At 37.0% G+C, this 18,740-nt stretch overlaps 1 protein-coding gene across 1 annotated transcript in view; it reads left to right on the top strand.

Moving 5' to 3' along the window:
- Positions 1-16,643, top strand: part of SEC63 (SEC63 protein translocation regulator) — a 59,070-nt gene extending 42,427 nt beyond the window's left edge. Inside the window, exons 18-20 of the mRNA XM_077779984.1 lie at positions 2,664-2,762; positions 14,459-14,563; positions 15,557-16,643. Of these exons, the coding sequence (XP_077636110.1) occupies positions 2,664-2,762; positions 14,459-14,563; positions 15,557-15,700 (348 nt within the window). The 3' untranslated portion in view covers positions 15,701-16,643. The remainder of the gene's footprint in view (positions 1-2,663; positions 2,763-14,458; positions 14,564-15,556) is intronic.
- Positions 16,644-18,740: the final 2,097 nt, after the last annotated feature.

Here is an 18,740-nt window from a genome sequence, read left to right as displayed (position 1 = left end):
TTGATTGGTTTTAAAAGTGCCATGGGATGTTATAAGCTGCATAATTTGTACCCCTGTAATAGACAGTTCATTTTAGATCATGCTTAGTTAATAAGCAAAACATCCATTCACTCCCTTAAAACATTTTAGCCTTGAAAATACCTTTTTCTGATTTAATCTACAACTGCACAGTAAGCATCTCAAAAAGTACCATTTATCAGACAAAATTTATTTAGGATTTTGCTAACATCTACCCATCTACCTTCCCATGTACCTGCAGAACTACCCTAACTACCACACTACCCATTTAAATTGCTTAAAATTGTATGTTTGTAATTGACTTACATGTAACTGAAACTCATTCATTATGCTTAATATGTTAAGAATGGTGGGGAATCTCACACAGTAGACAAGCGATTGTGTTGAAAATGTAAATAAGTTGTGTTAGAACATCTTTTCCACTTTCACCATGTGCATCAGAGAGTCTGGGCACAGGTACGACAGGTACGGTGCCATGGATTCATATTCACTAGCTTCTTAATAAGTATTTTTGAATGAATCACATTTTAATCAATTAGCCTGAGAGAGGGGAGGGAAAGGCATTCTCTTAGTGGAGAGGTAAAGAAGATACGCACATTTTTAAACATATCCCTGTGCTGCTAATATTACATATGTGTTCTAGTAATGAGATCATTTCATTAATAATCATGATTATCATTTGTCACACTCAGTGTGCTAGACATTCTAATATATATTTTACTTGTATTATATCAGTTCATCTTCACAACACAGCCTGAGGTAGATGCTCCTCATTTAATAGAAGAAAAGCAAGGTTTTAGGGAAATGAAAAAATCTGGTCTGTGTGGCTTTAAATCAGGCATTGACAAAAACCACAGCCTGCAGACAAGTCTGCCTCCCTGCCTGTTTTATGAATGAAGTTTTTTTGGAACACAGTCACATGTATTCTTTTCATGTTACAGTGGCAGAATCGAGCAATTGTGACTGAGACTCTGGCCCACAAGTTGCAGAAATTGATACTGCATTTTGAGTCCATTATACTGTTTTTACCCACTTTGTGTGTGCTACACACACATAGACAAACATACATATATGTATATACATATACCTGTTGTCCACTTTGGGTTAAGCAGAAGTTGGATTAATTATATACTTGTGATTTATTTTGCTTATTAATGTGCTTTGTAGTTTACAAGAATTTTTAGTCAACCTTAGTGTAACATTATTAGAAAATCACATTTCAGTGTCTTGTGGTTACAATAAAATAGAAAGTACAAGTGATTTTGGCTTAAAAAGACATTTTCCCTATGATACTGTTCTCAGTAAAAAGTTTTTTTTTAACTTTCTTTTGGATAATTGAGAATTTAGAACAGTATAGTGTTGTTTTGGCTAAGTGAGTATTTTGAATATCCTAGAGTTTATTTTTTAGCTCCAAAACATTTTTCTTTGAGCTGTTTAAAGAAGATCTCTTCCCTGACCAATTCTTAAGCAGAGGATACTGAGACATGACTAAACAGTTACTGATGTGTCCTGTACAGCAGTGCTCACTGAGTACACTGAAGTTTGGTGCCTCCAGACTGCGGGGTCTTCTAATTGTTTGTTTAAAATATTTTTCTGTCTCCCGTCAGTTCTTCTGCTGTCATTGTACATTTTGGTGTCAGTTTCTTTTCTGGGCTCTTTTTCTGTTCCTAATCTTTTATGAGGTACAACTAAAAATGCTGTGCTTATTAAAATCATATGCAGTGAAAGGCATAGATAGGCTCTTAAATCTGAGATGATCTTTTTTTTAATTAATTAATTTATTTAGAGAGAGAGAAAGCACAAGCAAGAGAGGGGCAGAGGGAGAGAAAGAATCCTAAGCAGGCTCTGCACCATCAGCACAGAGCTTAATGCAGGACTCGAACTCAAGAACTCAAGCTCACCTGAGCTGAGATCAAGAGTCAGATGCTTAACCCACCGAACCACCCAGGTGCCCCTGAGATGATCTCTTAAAAAGTCGTATATTTTAATGATTTCTGATTTGGTTGACCAAGTCCCTTCTACTCTTACTTTCTGGCTTTTGCTTATTACTTGGTAAGATGACTAAGATTATTTGCTGGATTATACTGTAACAGTTTGTAATGTTTTATTGTTTTTTATATTTTTTGTCATTTAAGGTTAATTAGGGGTTTTGGCGTTTTTTTTTAATGTTTATTTTGAGAAATAGTGTGTGAGCAGGGGAAGGGCAGAGAGAGAGGGAGACATAGAATCTGAAGCAGGTTCCAGGCTCTGAGCTGTCAGCACAGAGCCTGACGCAGGGCTCAAGCTCATGAGCCGTGAGATCATGACCTGAGCCGAAGTCAGATGCTCAACCACCGAGCCACCCAGGCAACCCTCAGGGGTTTTTACTACAGAGGCCCATCACTATGGTTTTTTAAGGGCCGTTTGAAACCCCCAAATTACATGCAGAATTTTTTTGGACAGCAGATCCACAAGTGGTTAAGAACAATTTATTCATTCAGTAAACATTTATTGAATATCTATTTTGTACCAGGCACTGTGTTTGTGCTGGAGGTGCTGCAGTGAACAAAACCAGAACAATACCTCTAGAATGAGACAAGGCAGACAGTTATTTCTCTAGTTCTTTCTGATAACATACTCTTTTCCTTTTTTTTTTCTCTTTGCAGGAGAAACAAGAATGGTGGTGGCTTTATATCGCAGATAGAAAAGAACAGACATTAATATCTATGCCATATCATGTGTGTACACTAAAAGATACAGAAGAGGTAATTATCCAGCAACATTATTTCAGTTTTTACAAATGTATGACATCTCACCGTCAAGCTGCTTCATAAAATCTTTTTTAGGAATCAGTTTATCACATTTGCCTTCTTGTATTTTTTGGTTAAGGCACATTTTATAACTTCTCTGGTGTTTTTGGGGGCAACTAATTGGAAGTTTATATAGTATTGTTAAAAGTAGGCAACTTTCTTAGTCTTAAAAACTTGTTTTCAACGTACTTTGGGAAGTTTTTCCTATCAGTGTCTTAAGAACATAACACCTTTTGTTCTCTTGTCCAGAATTTAATTATATTTTACAAAAATTTACAATTTTTATCTTCACTAATTTAGTGCTAAGATATATACCTTTGGTCTTAAAAACAAATGTAAGAATTGCTAATTAGATTTTTAGAGTGGAATTTTTGATTATATAGCATTATTCATTGTTAATGACATCATTAATGTACTATCATGATAAATATATTTTACCCTTGGCAACTCCTTTCTATTTTTCTTGTTTTTCTTGATTTTTTTTCATGTTACTTTTCTAGAAAGAAGGTTCTTTTCACCTGGACTTGGTAGACAAGAGCAAGATTTTTTTTTAAATTTCAAGATAGTTCTGTAATGTTGAGTTTTCAAAAATATTTTTAAAATATTTTTTTAAATGTTTATTTACTGAGAGAGAGAGAGAGACAGAGTGCAAGTGGGGGAGAAGCAGATAGAGAGAGGAGACATAGAATCCTAAACAGTCTCTAGGTTCCAAGCTCTGAGGTGTTAGCATGGAACCTGATGCCGGACTCGAACCCATGAACTGTGAGATCGTGACCTGAGCTGAAGTCAGCCACTTAACCAACTAAGCCACCCCCGTGCCCCTGATTTTAATACAGAAAGTAAATTTCCCCCTTTATTACCAAGTAGTAAATGTATGAAGTAGGTCGTCGTTGTTTATTTGACACTTAGATCTAACTTAAGGTTATTTCTTTGATAGAACAGTTTTATTATCTTTTAAATATAAGTTTTACCAGGGTACCATAAGAACAAAGGCCATCTCATACATAAGCACAATAAAATTACTATGTTCAGGAAATTTAACATCGATATGGTATTTATCTAATATGCAGTCCATATTCAGATTTCCTTAAATAGGCACTAGTGCCTGATACAGTTTTTGTTTTGTTTTTAAATTATTTTTTATTTTTGAGACAGAGAGCATGCATGTGCACACGTGTGGGAGGAGCAGGGGGAGAGAGGAAGAGAGAATCTTAAGTAGGCTCTGTGCTAATGCAGTGCTCAGTCCCATGACCCTGAGATCATGACCTGAGCCAAAATGAGTTGGATGCTCAACTGATTGAGCCACCCAGACATCCTTTTTTTTTTTAATTAGTTTTTATTTTGTTTTAAAATTCAGGATCCAGTCACAGATCATGCATTACATTTGGTTGTCATTCGTCATTATTCTAGAACTCTTTCTTGGCCTTTTTAAAAAAAATTTTTCATGCCATTAACATTTTTGAAGACTCCAGGCAAAGTATTTTGTAGACTCTCCCTCAGTTTTAATTTGTCTCATTGGTTACACGTAGTTGTATTTATCTTATAATTTTTGGTAACAATACTACGTAAGTGATGTAACCTTCTTAGTGCATCAACTGGGGGTACATTGTATCAATTTGCCCCCCATTGGTGATAACATGGTTGAACATTTAGTTAAGGCTTCTTTACTGTAAAAGGTATTTTTTCTTCTAATCTTTGGGATGATACTTGGGCACTGTGTTAATTCCTGTTCTCTAACAGTCTTTCCCACTTGTTTTAATGTAATTGGTGATTCTTAACTGAATCAGTTTTTACTAGTTATACTCAGTGTAGTTTCAGTTTTGTATTTCTCTTAAGAATGAAACTAAACATGTTTCAGTGTATTTGAATTGTACTTTTCTTTGTGTCCGTTTGTGACCATTGTTCATTTTTATTGGTCTTTTAAATTAGTTTTGGCAATTGTTTTGTTGTTTTAAATATCATGAAATCAGCCTGTTGTGATATCTGTTGCAAACATTTCTCCCCACTTTGTTTTACCATTATGGTGGTTTTTACTAGGTGAAAATATAAACATTTATTTATTTATTTGGAGTTTTTTTACAGTGTGATTTAGTAATTTTTTCTTTTGTTTCTCTTGGTTTTCTGGTGACTTACAAAGGTCAAACTGTGAGAATAATTAAAAGATTCTCCCATGATTTTTCTAGGTTTTTTTTTTAATGTTTTTTATTTATTTCTAGGAGAGAGAGAGACAGCGTGAGCAGGGGAGGGTCAGAGAGAGAGGGAGATACAGACTCTGAAATTGGCTCCAGCCTCTGAGCTGGCAGTCAGCACAGAGCCCGATGCGGGGCTCGAACCCACAAACCGCGAGATCATGACCTAAACGAAAATCGGACGCTTAACTGACTAAGCCACCCAGGCGCCCCTCTAGTTTGTTTTAATATATAATCTTGCCTACAAAATCTGGGTTTTGGAGATTGGAGGCAGATTGCCAAAACTTCCAAATGACATCTTAATAATTTATTCTTCCTTTGTCAAAATAAAACTTAAAATTTTTTTTAACATTTATCTATTAATTGAGAAACAGAGAGAGACAGAGCATGAGCAGGGAGGGGCAGAGAGAAAGGGAGACACAGAATCTGAAGCAGGCTCCAGGCTCTGAGCTGTCGGCACAGAGCCCTATGCGGGGCTTGAACCCACAAGCGGTGAGATCATGACCTGAGCCAAAGTCAGATGCGCAACCGACTGAGCCACTCAGGCACCCCTGAAACTTTTTTAAAAAGTTACTGTAAATCACCTGGTGCTCATCACAACAAATGCACCTTTTAATACCCATCACCTGTTTCACCCATTCCCCACCCATCTCCACTCTGGTAACCATCTGTTTGTTCTCTATAGTTAAAAAGTCAGTTGCTTGGTTTCTTTCTCTCTTTTTTCTCTTTTTTCTTATTTATTTTATTCCTTATATGAATGAAATTATATGGTATTTGTCTTTCTCGGACTGACTTATTGCACTTAGCATTATACATTCCAGTTCCATCCATGTTGTTGCAGGTGACAAGATTTCATTTCTTTTTTTACGGCTAATTTTCCATTGTGTGTATATATCACATCTTCTTTATCCATTCATCAATTGACAGACGCTTGGGCTGCTTCCATCATTTGGCTATGGTAAATAATGCTGCTGTAAACATAGGGATGCACATATTCCTTTGAATTAGTGTTTTGTATTTTGGCGGTAAATACCCAGTGTGTGATTGCTGGATTGTAGGGTACTTCTGTTTTTAATTTTTTGAAGAACCTCCATGCTGTTTTCCACAGTGGCTGCACCAGTTTGTATTTCCACCAAGAGTGGAAGAGGGTTCTGTTTTCTACACATCCTCACCCACACTGGTTGTTTCTTATGTTTTTTATTTTAGCCAGAATTCTGACAGGTATAAGATGATGCCTAATTGTAGTTCTGATTTGCATTTCTCTGATGGTAAGTTATGATGCACATCTTTTCATGTGTCTGTTGGCCATCTGTAGGTCTTCTTTGGCCAAATGTCTGTTCATGCCTTGCCCATTTTTTAATTGTATTATTTGTTTTTTGGGTGTTGAGTTTTATAAGTTCTTTATATATTTGGATATTAACCCTTTATTAGATTACTTGTAAATATCTTCTTCATTCCATAGGTTGCCTTTTAGTTTCGTTAATTGTCTCCTTCAGTGTGCAGAAGCTTTTTATTTTGATGGAGTCCCAGTAGTTTATTTTTGCTTTTGTTCCTCGTGCCTCAGGAGACCTATCTAGGAAAAAAATTTCTACGGCCAGTGTCAAAAAAGATACTACCTGTGTTCTCTTCTAGGATTTTTATGGTTTCATAAAAACCTGGCTTAGGCCCTTAACCAGTTTTGACTTTATTTTTGTACATGGTGTAAGAAAGTGGTCCAGTTTCTTTCTTTCTTTCTTTCTTTCTTTCTTTCTTTCTTTCTTTCTTTCTTTCTTTCTTTCTTTCTTTCTTTCTTTCTTTCTTCTTTCTTTCTCCTTTCTTTCTTTCTTTCTTTCTTTCTTTCTTTCTTTCTTTCTTTCTTTCTTTCTTAGTTTTTATTAAAAAAATATTTTTTAACTTTATTTGAGAGAGAGCATGCACACAAGTGGGGGAGGGGCAGAGAGAGAGGGAGAAGAAGAAGCCCCAGTAGGCTCTGCTCTGTCAGCGCAGAGACTGATGTGGGGCTCAGTCTCAGGAACTGTGAGACTGTGAGATCATGACCTGAGCCAAAATCAAGAGTGAGATGCTTAACCGACTGAGCCACCCAGATGCCCCCAGTTTCTTTCTTTCTCATTTGCTGTCCAGTTTTTCAAACACCATTTGCTGAAGAGACTATCTTTTTTCCACCGGATATTCTTTCCTGCTTTGTCGAAGATTAATTGACCACATAATTGTGTGTTTATTTCTGGATTTTCTGTTCTGTTCCATTAATCTACATGTCTGTTTTTGTGCCATTACCATACTGTTTTGATCACTGTAGCTTTGTAATATAACTTGCAGTCTAAAATTGTGATGCCTCAGTTTTGCTTTACTCTTTTAAGGTTCTTTTGGCTATTCAGGATCTTTTCTGGTTTCATATAAATTTTAGGATAATTTATTCTAGTTCTGGAAAAATGCTGTTGGCATTTTGGTATAGAGATTGCATTGAATGTGTAGATTGCTTTGGGTAGTATAGACATTTTTACAATATTTGCTCTTCCAATCCATGAGCATGGAATGTCTCCATTTGTTCGTGTCATTTTCAATTTATTTCATAATCGTTTTATAGTTTTCAGAGATCTCTTCTTTGATTAGGTTTATTTGTAGGTATCTTACTGTTTTTGGTGCAGTTGTAGGTGGGATTGATTTTTTAATTTCTCTTTCTGCTGCTTCATTATTGGTGTATATAAACGCAACAGATTTCTATACATTGATTTTGTATCCTGTGACTTTACTGAGTTATTTTATTCTGGAAGTTTTTTGGCAGAGTCTTTTGGGTTTTCTATATATAGTATCATGTCATCTGCAAATATGAAAAATGTTTTTCCTTATCAATTTAGATCCTTTTTATTTTTTTTCTGTTGTCTGATTGCTGTGGCTAGGACTTGCAGTACTATGTTGAATAAAACTGAGAGTCAACATCCTTGGCTTGTTCCTGACCTTAAGAGAAACGCTCTTAGCTTTATCCCATTGAGGATGTTAGTTGTGGTGTTTTTCATGTATGACCTTTATATGTTGAGGTATGTTCCTTCTACACCTACATTATTGAGGGTTTTTATCATGAGTGGATGTTATACTTTGTCAAATGCTTTTTTTTTTTTTTTTGCATCTCTTGGAATGATCATATGGTTCTTATCCTCACTCTTCTTGATGTGATGTATCATGTTGGTTGATTTGTGAATATTGAACCACCCTTGCAATGCAGGAATAAATACCACTTCATCATGGTGAATGATTTTTTTTTAATGTATCACTGGTTTTGGTTTGTTAGGATTTTTGCATCTATTTTCATCAGGTATATTGGTCTGTAGTTCTCTTTTTCTGTGATGTCATTATCTGGTTTCATATCAGGGTAATGCTGACTTCATAGAATGAATTTGGAAGTTTCCCTTCCTTTTCTATATTTTGGAATAGTTTGAGAAGGATAGGTATTAAATCTTCTTTAAATACTTAGTAGGAGTACCTGGGCGGCTCAGTCAGTTGAGCGTCCAACTCTTGATTTCAGCTCAGGTCATGGTCCCAGGGTTGTGGGATCAAGCCATACCTTGAGCTCTGCACTGAGCATGGAGCCTGCTTGAGATTCATTCTCTCTCTCCCTCCCCCCTCCTTCCACTTTCCCCTCAACCCCTACCCCTAGCTTGCACGCTCTCTCTCACACACACAAATTAAAAAGTAAATATTTGTTAGAATTCACTTGTGAAGCCATCTGCTCCTGGACTTTTGTTTGTTGGGAGTTTTTTGATTACTGATTCAGTTTCTTTGCTGGTTATCAGTCTGTTTATGTTTTCTGTTTTTTCCTGTTTCAGTTTTGGTAGGTTATATGTTCCTTATCCATTTCTTCTAGGTTGTCTATAATTTGTTGGCATATAGTTTTTCATAATAGTCTCTTATAATTGTATTTCTGTAGTGCTTGTCATTATTTCTCGTCTCTCATTTATGATTTTATTTGGGTCTTTTTTCTTCTTTAACTTTGGCTACAGGTTTATCAATTTTATTGACTTTTTTCAAAGAACCAAATCCTGGTTTCATTGATCTGTTGTATTGGTCATTTTTAGTTTCTATATCACTAATTTGTGTTCTATCTTTATTATTTTCTTCTTTCTGCTAGTTTTAGGTTTTTTTGTTCTTTTCCTAGCTCCTTTAGATGTAAGGTTAGGTTATTTATTTTTCTTGCTTCCTGAGGCATACCTATATTGTGATAAATTTCCCTCTTAGAACCTGNCATCCATCAGTCCTCAGTTTTTGTCAGCATTCAAGAGTCTCTCATGGTTTGCCTCTCTCCCTTTCCCCCGCATCCCAAAGGTTTTTGACTGTTGTGTTTTCATTTTCTTTTGTTCGTTCTTTTATTTCCTGTTTGACACGTTCATTGTTTAGTAACATGTTATTTAATCTCCATGCATTTGTGATTAATCCAGAATTTTTCTTGTGGTTAACTTTTTTTTTTTTAAGTTTATTTATTTTGAGAGAGACAGAGACAGTGTGAATTGGGGAGACACAGAAAAAGAGAGAGAGAGAGTGAGCAGGGGAGGGTAAGAGAGAGGGAGACACAGAATCTGAAACAGGCTCTAGGCTCTGAGCTGGCTGTCAGCACAGAGCCCGACGCGGGGCTCAAACCCACAAACCGTGTGATCAAGACCTGAGCCATAGTCAGACGCTTAACCAACTGAACCACCCAGGCGCCCTTCCTTATGTTTGTTATTAAGTGGTTTATGAATGTGGGTGCTTTCATGTCAGGTGCATAAATATTTAACAATTGTTATATCTTGTTGAATTGTCCCCTTAATTCTTATATAGTGACCTTTTGTGTCTCCTGTCACAGTCTTTGTTTTAAAATCTGTTTTGTCTGATACAAGTATTTTTACTCTGGCTTTCTTTTGACGTTCGTTTGCATGATACAAGTTTCTCTATCCCCTCAGTTTCAGTGTGCAGTTGTCTTTTGGTATGAATTGAGTCTCTTCTAGGCAGCATATAGATAGGTCTTGTCTTTTTATCCATTCTGTTACCCTGTCTTTTGACTTACATTCAGAGTGATGATGATGATGATTTTTTAGTGAAGGAGAGTGGCAGAGAGAGAGAATCTTAAGTCGGCTCAATGCTTAGCATGAAGCTAGATGCGGGGCTCATTCCCACAATTTTAGGATCATGACCTGAACCTAAATCAAGAGTCAGACACTCAACTGACTGAGTCACCCAGAAGCCTCACACATTCAGAGTAATTATTGATAGATGTCGATTTATTGCCCTTTTATTACATGTTTTGTGGTTTCTAAAGATTTTCTCTGACCCTTTCTTTCATGGTTTGCAGGTTTTCTTTAGTGATATATTTGGATTTTTCTTTACTCTCTACGTATTTATTAGTGATTTCTGATTTGTGGTTACCATTAGGTTTGTACATAACATCATTTGCATATAACAGCCTATATTAAGTTGGTGGTGGTTTAAGTTTGAACCCATTCTTTGCTCCTCTTTTCCCCACATTTTCGGTATATATTGTTATAGTTTATATCCTTTTATTTTGTGAGTTCCTTGACTGATTTTTTACAGAAGTATTCAGTTTTACAGCTTTTGTCTATCTTACCTTCATAGTGTCATTTTTGATCTTTCCACTCAGAGTCCCCTTTAATATTTTTTTGCAGGGCTGGTTTAGTAGTCATGAACTCCTTTACTTTTTGTTTGAGAGACTCGTTGATCTCTCCTATTCTGATTGATAATGTTACTGGATAGTGTTTCTTGGATGCAGTTTTCCCCATTCTGCACTTTGAATATATCATGCTACTCCTTTCTGGCTTAGAAAGTTTCTGCTGAAAAATCTACTGATAGCCTTATAGGGTTTCCTTTGTATGTAATTGTCTTTTTTTTTTTTTTAATGCAGCTTTTAATATTTTTTCTTTATATTTTACATTTTAATTACAATATGTCTTGGTGTGGATCTGCTTTTGTTCATTTTTTTGATGGTTCTCTGTGCCTCCTGGATCTGGATATCTGTTTCCTTCCCAGATTAGGGAAATTTTCAGCTATTATTTCTTCAAATAAATTCTGTCTCCTTTTTCTCTTTTCTTCTGAGACTCCTATAATGTGAATGTTACCTTTTAATGTCACTGAGTCACTGAGTTCCCAGGTTTATTCTCATTTTGCATAATCCTCCTTTCTTTTGTTTGTTCAGCTTGATTACTTTCCATTGCTCTGTCTTCTGGGCCATTAATTCGTTCCTCTGCATCTTCCAGCCTGCTGTTTATTCCATCAGGTGTGTTTCTTATTTTGTTTATTGAGCCCTTTATCTCTGCTGTTAGTCCTTATCTCGGTGTTAATGATCTCACTGAGGTCCTCTCCTCTTTTCTCACGTCCAGTGAGCATCCTTATGATCATTGCTTTAAGTTCTCAGTCAGGCATTACTTCTGTCTGTTTTGCTTAGATCTCCTGCTATGGCCTTGTCCTGTTATTTGATTTGGAAGAGATTCCTCTGTCTTCTCATTTTGTCTAAGTCCCTGTGCCTGTCTCCATGTTAGGAAAGTCAGCTATGTCTCCTCTTCTTGAGGATAATGGCTTTATATTTAGAAGAGGTCCTGTAGTGCCCTGCAGTGTAGTATCTTTTGTTCCCCAGGGTCTGGAGCTTCAAGGGATGTCTTCAATGTGTGCTGTTTGCACTTTGCTTTTGTGTCCTGGCTGCTTTATTTTTCAGGCCAGTCATCTGCAGAGGGTCTCTTTGTTGGTGGGCAGTGTTTGGTCCCTAGCCTGAACGTGACTTAGTTTTAATTAGGTGTATTCTGGTCTGCTTGTGAAATGAGTCCTTCTGCCACCGCCAAGGGAGCCAGGGCCCTGCTAATCTTGGGGCTTTGCTGTGCTGGGACTGAAGCAAGTGTGACTGGGAGGGGCAGTTGCACTGGAGCGCAGGGCCTGGGGGCTTATTGGAAGCAAGTTAGGTGGTATCAATGATGCTGCTGCTTCCCGCAGGTGGCCCTGTGCTTGTGCTGAAGGGGAGAGGAGGGAAGGGCAGTGGCCAGGGATCTCCGTGAATGCTATCTGTCAACAACGATGCACTGTGAGATGAACAGATACCCTCCGCACTGTGTGCCCCCTGCACTCTTCAGGTCACTGTTTCCACACTGTATTTCTGTGGACTGTTTGCCCTGCCTTTTCTCCAAGAGCAGCCCCAATGTCCTCTAAGCTCTCCCAGAGCCAAGCATGCTTATGTTTCAAACTCCAGGCTAAAAGCTCTGCTGGTTCCAAGAACTCAAGTAATTCAGGCCCTTGTGCTCTCCAAGCCAGTTACTATGGGGATTCCTTTTCCCCAGGCACTCTCCTGTGGCTCCTTCACGACCACAGCTCCCTACCCACCACAGTGGTCATAATCCATTTCTTGCCCAAGCCACATCTCTACACTTCCTTCCTTTGACATGGCCTCTTTTCTGCCCTTAGTTGTGGAGTTTCTTCTGCCAGTTTTCAGGTCAACTTCTAGGGTATGTAGAATGATGTGATAGTTATCCAGTTATATTTGTGGGATTATGAGAGCATAGGGTCCTCCGACTCCCCCGGCATCTTCCTTCCCCTGGAATTGAACGTTAAAGAGTTTCTAACTCTTTGTATATGAAGTTTCTGATTTGATAGGAAATAAGTATCTTCTCAACCTTTTAAGGCATTCGGCATGTTCAAAAAAAATTTTTTTTGAGTATAGTTGACATACGATGTTATATTAGTTTCGGGTGTTTAACATAGTGACTCAACTTCTCTGTATGTTACACTGTGCTAACGATGAATGTAGCTACCATCTGTCACCGTACAGTGCTATTAGAGTACTATTTACTAGATTTTCTAGGCTGTACCTTATGTTTATGTGAATTAACTCGTTCTGTAACTAGAAGCCTGTATCTCCTCCTCCCTCTCACCCATTTTGCCCATCCCCTCATCCCCTCCCCGTCAGTTCTCTCTGGCAACCGTTAGTTTCTTCTCTGTATTTATAGGTTAGATTCTGGTTTTGATTTATTCATTTGTCTTTTAGATTCCACATATGAGTGAAAGTATATGGTATTTTCAGCATTGAGCATTTGTAAAGGAAAAAGTCACTTCCCTTGTGTGTTTCTCATTAACTCACACTATTATCACACTCAGCACTTTTGACACCAGGTTTTACCCCACACCAAGTAATTTTCTGTGACACCAGCTAAGTGTCCTGCAATTTAATTTAATACTGACTCTGTTTATCTGGAGTTGGGATCAGATACCGCACGGTAAGGACTCAGCCCCATAAGACTGCCCCTCTCCCTCCACGTGCTTCAGATGCCACTTGCAAGTCTCAAGTTGTCACCTGTATTTCTGACCAGCTGTCTATCAATTGGGGTTCCCATGAACCCCTCCTTGGGTTTGACAGTTTGCTAGAATGGCTCATAGNGACCTGAGCTGAAGTCGGACGCTCAACCGACTGAGCCACCCAGGCGCCCTTTAGGGAAACATGTTTACTAGTTTATTATAAAATAATGCAAAAAGGATACAGAGGACTATTCAGATGGAAGAGATAACATAGGACATGGTATGTGGCAAAGGGCATGGAGTTTCCATGCTCTTTTGAGGACACCGTTCTCCCAGCATCTCCATGTACTCACCAACTTGGCAGCTCCTTGAACCACCCCCTTAACTCTGAGGATTTTTATGGAGACTTCATCACATAGGCATGAGGGATCATTAACTCAATTTCTAGTCCGTCTCTGGAGAATGGCTGGATGTGGCTCAGAGCTCCAAACTTCTAATCATGGCTTGGTCTTCCTGGTGACGAGACCTCATCTAGATGCACATCAAGGGTCACCTCATTTGAACAAAACACATTTCTGTTACCCAGGTAATTCTGCAGGATTACAAGCTCATTGTCACAAACCAGGGTCACAGACCAAATACGAAAACAAAAGATGTTCTTAGTGCTCTTATCACTTAGGAAATTATAGGGGTTTAGCTCTGTCCCACGAACTGGGGGTAGAGACCAATATATATATTTTCTATTATCTCATTGCATTTATCTTAGAAATAAGAAAATTACATGAGAATTACCTATATGGTGAAGCCTATGTTATTTTTACATTTCATTTATTTTCCTTTATTAACTACTTCATTTCTTCAAGTTGTCAAGGTGTGATGGTCAACATAGAACTTGGTTTGCTCCAAATATGCTTTCTTGAATTGCAGAGATACAAGTTAGCCCCATAAATCCTACCTAATTTGGTTTCCTTTTTGCATAGTGTATATAATAAATGACATAAATATGTGTATATATACATACATATACACACACACACATGTTGGGGTTCCAACTTTTGTAACATTTGTTAGGACTTCCTCTGTCATCCGAATACATACTTAACCTGTTAAATACTCTTATCTAGGAATTTTAATTTAAGAGTGAACTGTTGTTTCTTCCATTTCTCAAAATACGGATTTTAAGTGCTGTTTTTTTTCTTCTAGGTAGAACTGAAGTTTCCTGCACCAGGCAAGCCTGGAAATTATCAGTATACAGTGTTTCTGAGATCAGATTCCTATATGGGTTTGGATCAGATTAAACCCTTGAAGGTAATAATAGTGATTCTTCAATAAATACGGTTTCCTGTTTGAAGAAGTGCTTAATATACTAGGGAAGCATTGCTGGTTTGGAGTAATAGAGGGAAAAAGATGTCATCTTATACTTTATATATGATATTCTTAACGGCCTGCTCTTTCCATAATAAAGTTGTTGAGTTAAAGGAGTATAATGCTTTAGAACCTTGAAAATACTAGATTTAGAATGTTAAGTATAAATTACTTAAGGGATACTCTTAATGTGCTTTTATATGCTATAGCTTTATAAGGCCTCACCAACCGGATTCTTTTTTTTTTTTTTTTTTTTAAGAAAAGCACATGTATTTTCCCCACAGATTCTGTTGGAGTGTTTATTAATTTCTGAAACTAATTTGTTTTTTTATCATATTAGAGTATACACTTTGTGTAAGTATCATTTGAAGCACATTCCTGTCAGTGTTTACCAGTATCACTTGAGGTTTTATAAAAGGTGTTCTCTTGTGTAAAAGCTGTACTGAAGTCTTGCACCGTATGCTGGAGTCTCAGAGCATAGGGAGCCAGTACAGGCATGCCTGTGTTTTCCCATGACGATCTCCTGTTTCTTTCCATTGTCAATAGAATTTTATTTCATGAGGCTGGAGGCTGCAAAATACCTTTTTAAAAGTCACATTTGAGCTTTTCTTCCCTCAGCAGACTTACTGAGACATATCTCAGTGCTGTTGTTCCAGAATCACAATTATTAATCTTTCATGCTACAGAGTAAATAGCATAGTTTCTGTAAAATTAAAATGTCAGATTGCATTAGAAATTTAACGACATTTGTGTGTTATTAGATTACCTTTTTGTTTCTGGGATGAATGTTTATTATAAGTAAGTATGTTAAATTTAGAGTTACAACCATAAAATCTATTTCTTTATAATCGTTGTGGTCAAAGAAAATCTTTTATCAGATATTTCTTCTATTATTCTTCCCCAAATTTCTCATGTCTATTTAATTCTTCTTTATAGTTGGAAGTTCACGAGGCCAAGCCTGTACCAGAAAACCACCCGCAGTGGGATACAGCAGTAGAAGGGGATGAAGACCAGGAAGACAGCGAGGGCTTTGAAGATAGCTTTGAGGAAGAGGAAGAAGAGGAGGAAGATGATGACTAACAGTACTATGAATGAACCACAATATTTGCACATATTTGCAAATTTTTGCTGTTTTGGAAGTGTATAATAAACCAGAAACAGTGCAGAACTGATGTTGAGGGAGATATTAGTTCTTTACTAGAAATGGGTGCATATTACAACTAGGCAGTGGTAGTGCCTTGGTACAGTCTGAAAAACACTTAAGGCTTGTTAAAGCCTTTCAAGTATGGATGGGATGGTGCATTTATTTCATCTGCAAATGATAATAAACCCTTTGTTATAACTGTCCAGAAGTGTGGGTTATGTATTATCTGATCATTTTATGGTCCCAGTAAAAGTAAAGGTACATGAAAACCAATCTATAAGTGAGCAACTTTTCTTTGTTTAGCTTTAGTTTGTAGCAAACATTAAAGTATGATAAACACCACACATATGTTTTAAGTAACATCTGCTCAAGTTTTAATTTTTTGATAAGCTTTATCATTCATTTTATTGACATTTTGCAGTGATACAGGACTATTTATAACAGCTCTATTCATAGCTTTAAACTTTTTGTTTTTATCTATCTTGGTCATAAGTTGGCATTCTGTCACATTCCGCATAATACAGAGGGCTACATTTGGGGATTTTCCTTTTCTTAATTGCCCAGAGTTACTATACAGACTATAAAAATGGCTTTTCATGGCTTAAAACATTTTTAAGCCTCTATTTTAGCAGATCAGTGCAGGATCTAATTCTTTTTATAAGCTATAGGTCTAAAAATGATTGTGGGACCATATGATGTTGGTGACTTCATGTTATTAAACCTTTTTTAAAAGGTTCACTATGAAAGCTAAAATACATTCTTAGCTTTTAATCTACCTGACTCAGAAACCTTTTAAGGAAAAAAATAGATAACATGCAAAGGAGGCATTTTTTTGTATTCATTTTGGACTCCTGTCAATAAAATAGAAATTTGACTCATTTTATGTTTGTAATGGTGTGTCTTTTTACTCCCAGAGAAAGCATATAATAGGAGAATTCATTTATTTTTCAACTAAAAGTTTAATAGTGTACGCTACTGCTGAAGTGACCACTATATCTGTATGGTATTGAAAAATCCATGAGTGGGAGGAATTTCCCCTCACACATTGCAACCCAGAAGGATAGTGCTTATAGAGAGTAGAAATGTATATACATGATGAATCATTGAGGTAGGATGAATATTTTTATTACTAGATACTGAGGAAGCATATGTCTGATAATAATATAGGACTGATTGTAATAATCCTCTTCTATCAAAATCTCCATAGGCCCAAGTACTGTTGGAATACTGATTGTGACCTTATTGATTTAAAAGGTTGCCACTTGCCATTCAGAATTACCACTGGTATTTTGTTACTGCAGTAGTTGGAAATAAAATTTGGAAATTACCAAAAACATGAATGGTTTTTCTGGTTCTAAATTTAAAATATAATATTTTCTACAATATGCTCAAAGCAGTTTTTTCACTAGAAACTCCATCACCTATTTTTCTTTTTAAAGGTGCCTCAGTCGTGCCACTGAGGAGCTGTTTCACTTTACAAGTAGAGGGTTTAATTTTTGAGTAAGGTTTTGCTGGGAAGCTCCAGTGTCAGATGAGCCAGCTGCTGGTCACTTAAGTGTGGTAGAAGGCAGAGAGCCCCTCCTGGAGCATCAAGCAAGAGGAGTTGTTCGAGAAAACGTGAACAAACCAAACAATGTGTAATGTGCACATATCCTGGTTTTCTTAAAAGAAAATTTTCAAGAAAGTATTTCTATTCTAGTAGCTATTTTGTCTTAAAGAAGCTTTCTGTGTTTAGAGAGGAGGATTTCACAACCTAGTAACCCACCACAGTACTTAAAAAAACAGCAACACCTTGACCTTGGAAAAATCCCACTAGTCTGTTTTCCTTTGCCCTTTGGGTGATATATATGTACTTCCCAACCACGTAAGTACATTATCCTCTAATAAGTGCTTTAGGTAAAAACTCCATATTGCAGTAGTGAAAAAACTGAGCCTTCGGTTTATGGTTCCCATCTCTTCAGCAAACCTCTAAACTCCCTATCGCTTCTCCTGATCAAGATTTGATACCTAACCCTGGTTTGCATTAATCTAATGGTAACTTAGTGTAGTTTCAGTTTTGTTTTCATCAAGAAACTATTTTGTCAGTAATTGAACATACAGATGAAATCAGTGTGTATACACAAAGTGAAACATTATGAAATTAAGTTATTTAAATTGTGCAATATTTCTCTCTAAATTGGTGCGGCACCTATTAGAAGAGAACTCTTCCATGAGACCACACTTGAAAGTCTAGCAGTTGTAAATTTTAGTGTTAACAAAACTTGATTGAGTCCCTGTGGTGTTTGTCATGTGTGTATCTCAATCTCAAAAGTCAGATATTCCTGTCCTTGCTACGAAAATTTTTAAGTTTTCATGAATACTTTTTTAAATTAAGGAGCACTTTGAATAAGGTTCTCTGTATGGGAAATACTCTTCTATTTCTCCCAGCTTGCACTGAGGGCTGGAGAAAGACGAGCCTGGCTCACTGTACTCCACTGCATGGCTGGAAGCCCAGACCTTGGGTAGAAGCAGTGTGGGTTGTGGGATGCCGAAGGACTGACTGATGGGGAAAAGAGGTGGGATGATGTTGAGAAATGTAATGCAACTCTTGAGTGTATTGCTGACCATGACGTTTGTCTAGTTCTTTGCTTCAAAAAATCACAACCAGATGCTGAAGTGTTCTTTAGCAAGTTATTTCAAATGTAACTCAGCACTCTACATGTTTGAGGGGTTGTTCATCAGTTCATCGTTTGTCATCTACTCACTGAGTTTCTATGTTTTCAGGTCTATAATTCGTTACTGGGGCTATAGAAGTCAAAGAATTCACGTTTTAAGGACTCACTGGTTTTAGGACAGGCAGATGTGTGGCAATCTATTCTCAACCATTTGTGCTGGATAATGGCCGTTGTTTGGAATGCCCCTCCCCTTTTTTTTTAAAGTCTTTTCCACTATAGGCAGAGGAATTATTTTTTTAGGTACTAGCTTTTTTTTTTTTAA

This window comes from Crocuta crocuta, unplaced genomic scaffold (assembly GCF_008692635.1).
Source record: "Crocuta crocuta isolate KB4526 unplaced genomic scaffold, BGI_CrCroc_1.0 scaffold147, whole genome shotgun sequence".
NCBI classification, from domain to species: Eukaryota; Metazoa; Chordata; class Mammalia; order Carnivora; family Hyaenidae; genus Crocuta; species Crocuta crocuta.
The sequence above is the reverse complement of the archived record's forward strand: the minus strand, read 5'-3'. Positions and strand labels throughout refer to the sequence as shown.